Source organism: Rhincodon typus, unplaced genomic scaffold, assembly GCF_021869965.1.
Source record: "Rhincodon typus isolate 14 unplaced genomic scaffold, sRhiTyp1.1 hic_rhity00015350, whole genome shotgun sequence".
NCBI lineage: Eukaryota > Metazoa > Chordata > Chondrichthyes > Orectolobiformes > Rhincodontidae > Rhincodon > Rhincodon typus.
The window spans coordinates 1-1,740 of record NW_025980988.1 but is presented as its reverse complement, the minus strand read 5'-3'; the positions used below and the strand labels follow the sequence as shown (position 1 = coordinate 1,740).

At 57.0% G+C, this 1,740-nt stretch overlaps 1 protein-coding gene across 1 annotated transcript in view; it reads left to right on the top strand.

The window, feature by feature from the left end:
* Positions 1-318, top strand: part of LOC125482701 (anionic trypsin-2-like) — a 2,178-nt gene extending 1,860 nt beyond the window's left edge. The window contains exon 3 of the mRNA XM_048594828.1: positions 101-318. Coding sequence (XP_048450785.1) covers positions 101-250 — 150 coding nt within the window. The 3' untranslated portion in view covers positions 251-318. The remainder of the gene's footprint in view (positions 1-100) is intronic.
* The last annotated feature ends 1,422 nt before the right edge of the window (positions 319-1,740 follow it).

The window sequence follows — 1,740 nt, the reverse complement described above, 5'->3', positions numbered from 1 at the left end:
AGACAGATATTCACATATATTATTTGAAATGGGGAGGGCGGCCTAGGCGCTACAGAAATGCCCTTCCTTCTCGCCTGACCGCCTGTCTCGTGCCCTGCAGGTCGACTCGGGGGGTCCGCTGGTGTGTGACGGGGTGCAGCAAGGTATTGTTTCGTGGGGCCTGGACTGCGGGCAACCTGGATGGACCACCATTTATACCAAGCTCTGTAACTACATCTCCTGGATCAACGAGACCATAGCATCCAACTAACAGCGTCCGCTCACTCTCCGCCAAACACCTGACCTGTAGTCACATTAAAGACCGACCTCTCTCATGTATTCCTGTCTCCCTTGTTTCTTTGGGTCTCCTGAATCCGAGGGAAGGATGTTCTGGTGATGGAGGGAGTGCAACGAAGCTTTAACAAACTGATTCCTGGGATGGCAGGTTGGATCCGTTAGGAGTTGGGAGGAATGACGGAGTTAACTCCCCGATAAAACCCTAACAGGATTAGACAGGAGGGATGTTCCCAATGACCAGGGGAGTCCAGAACTGGAAGGGGAATCGGCGGGGGGAGGGGGTTCATAGTCTAAAGGATGCCAGGGGTTAGGCCTCAGATGAGGAGAAATGTCTTTACCCGGAGAGAGTGTGGGATTCTCTGCCTCAGGAAGCGGTTGAGGCCGAAACGTTGACAGTTTTCAGGAAAGGGGGAGTGAGAGATCGAACTTGGGGCTAAAAGGGTTTAAAGGGGATGTGGGGAGAGAGCAGGGGGAGCAGGGACTGAGTTGGATGATCGTATTGAATGGTGGAGTAGGCCCGAAGGCCTACTCCCGATCCTGTTCTCTCTGTTTGTCGTCATATTCCCCAAACAGCAGCCCCCCCACCCAGGCGTTTTGGGAATTGGGTATGGGAAACGACACCCGGTGGGGGGGCTGGTGGTGGTGGTGGAGGAGCACTGAAGGGGTGGGAGGGGGGAATTGGGGGAAATGGCCAAGGGAGATTGGGCCTTGGTGCCCAGAACTGGTGCTGGTGCCCCACGTCGATCAGCTTTATCCATGGTGACCCCCATGTTTCTCACATTCTTTTCCACCTCCCCCCCCACCACCCCAGGCGGACCCACTTTCTCAGTTATGTCCATGCCAGTGTTCCCTGTTTGAATCTCCGCAGCTCAGCACCCGCACCCCCCCAAACCCCGTTCCTAACTTGCCCCTGGCTGAGGGCAGAGCCCTTGCCGCTGAGCAGGGGGTAACTGTCATGCCCACTGCCCTTCGCTGCAGGCCTGTCGACTCGCTCACCCACCCCAACTCCCTTCCCCCCAAACCCCCTCACCTCAGCGTTGTTCCTGAAAACCACAACGTTCCTGTTTTCACCATCACCCGCTCACCCGCTCAGAATGCCCTCGGCACCACCGTGCGATTTCCGCATTCAGCTGTCGCCTGGTCGGGTAGAAGGTCTCCCAGCAGCTGAGGACCGGGGGGCCTGTTGAAACCGTCGAGGATTGGGGGGCCTGTCGAAATGGTCAAGGATCAAGGGCCTGTCAAAACCACCGAGGATCAGGTGGCCTGTTGAAATGTCGAGGATCAGGCGGCCTGTCAAAACCATCGAGGACCGAAGGGCCTGTTGAAACGGTCGAGGATTGGAGGGCCTGTTGAAACGGTCGAGGATTGGGGGGGGCCCGTTGAAACGGTCGAGGATTGGGGGGACTTATTGAAACCATCAAGGATTGGGGGGGCCTGTTGAAACCGTTGAGGATTGGGGGGGGG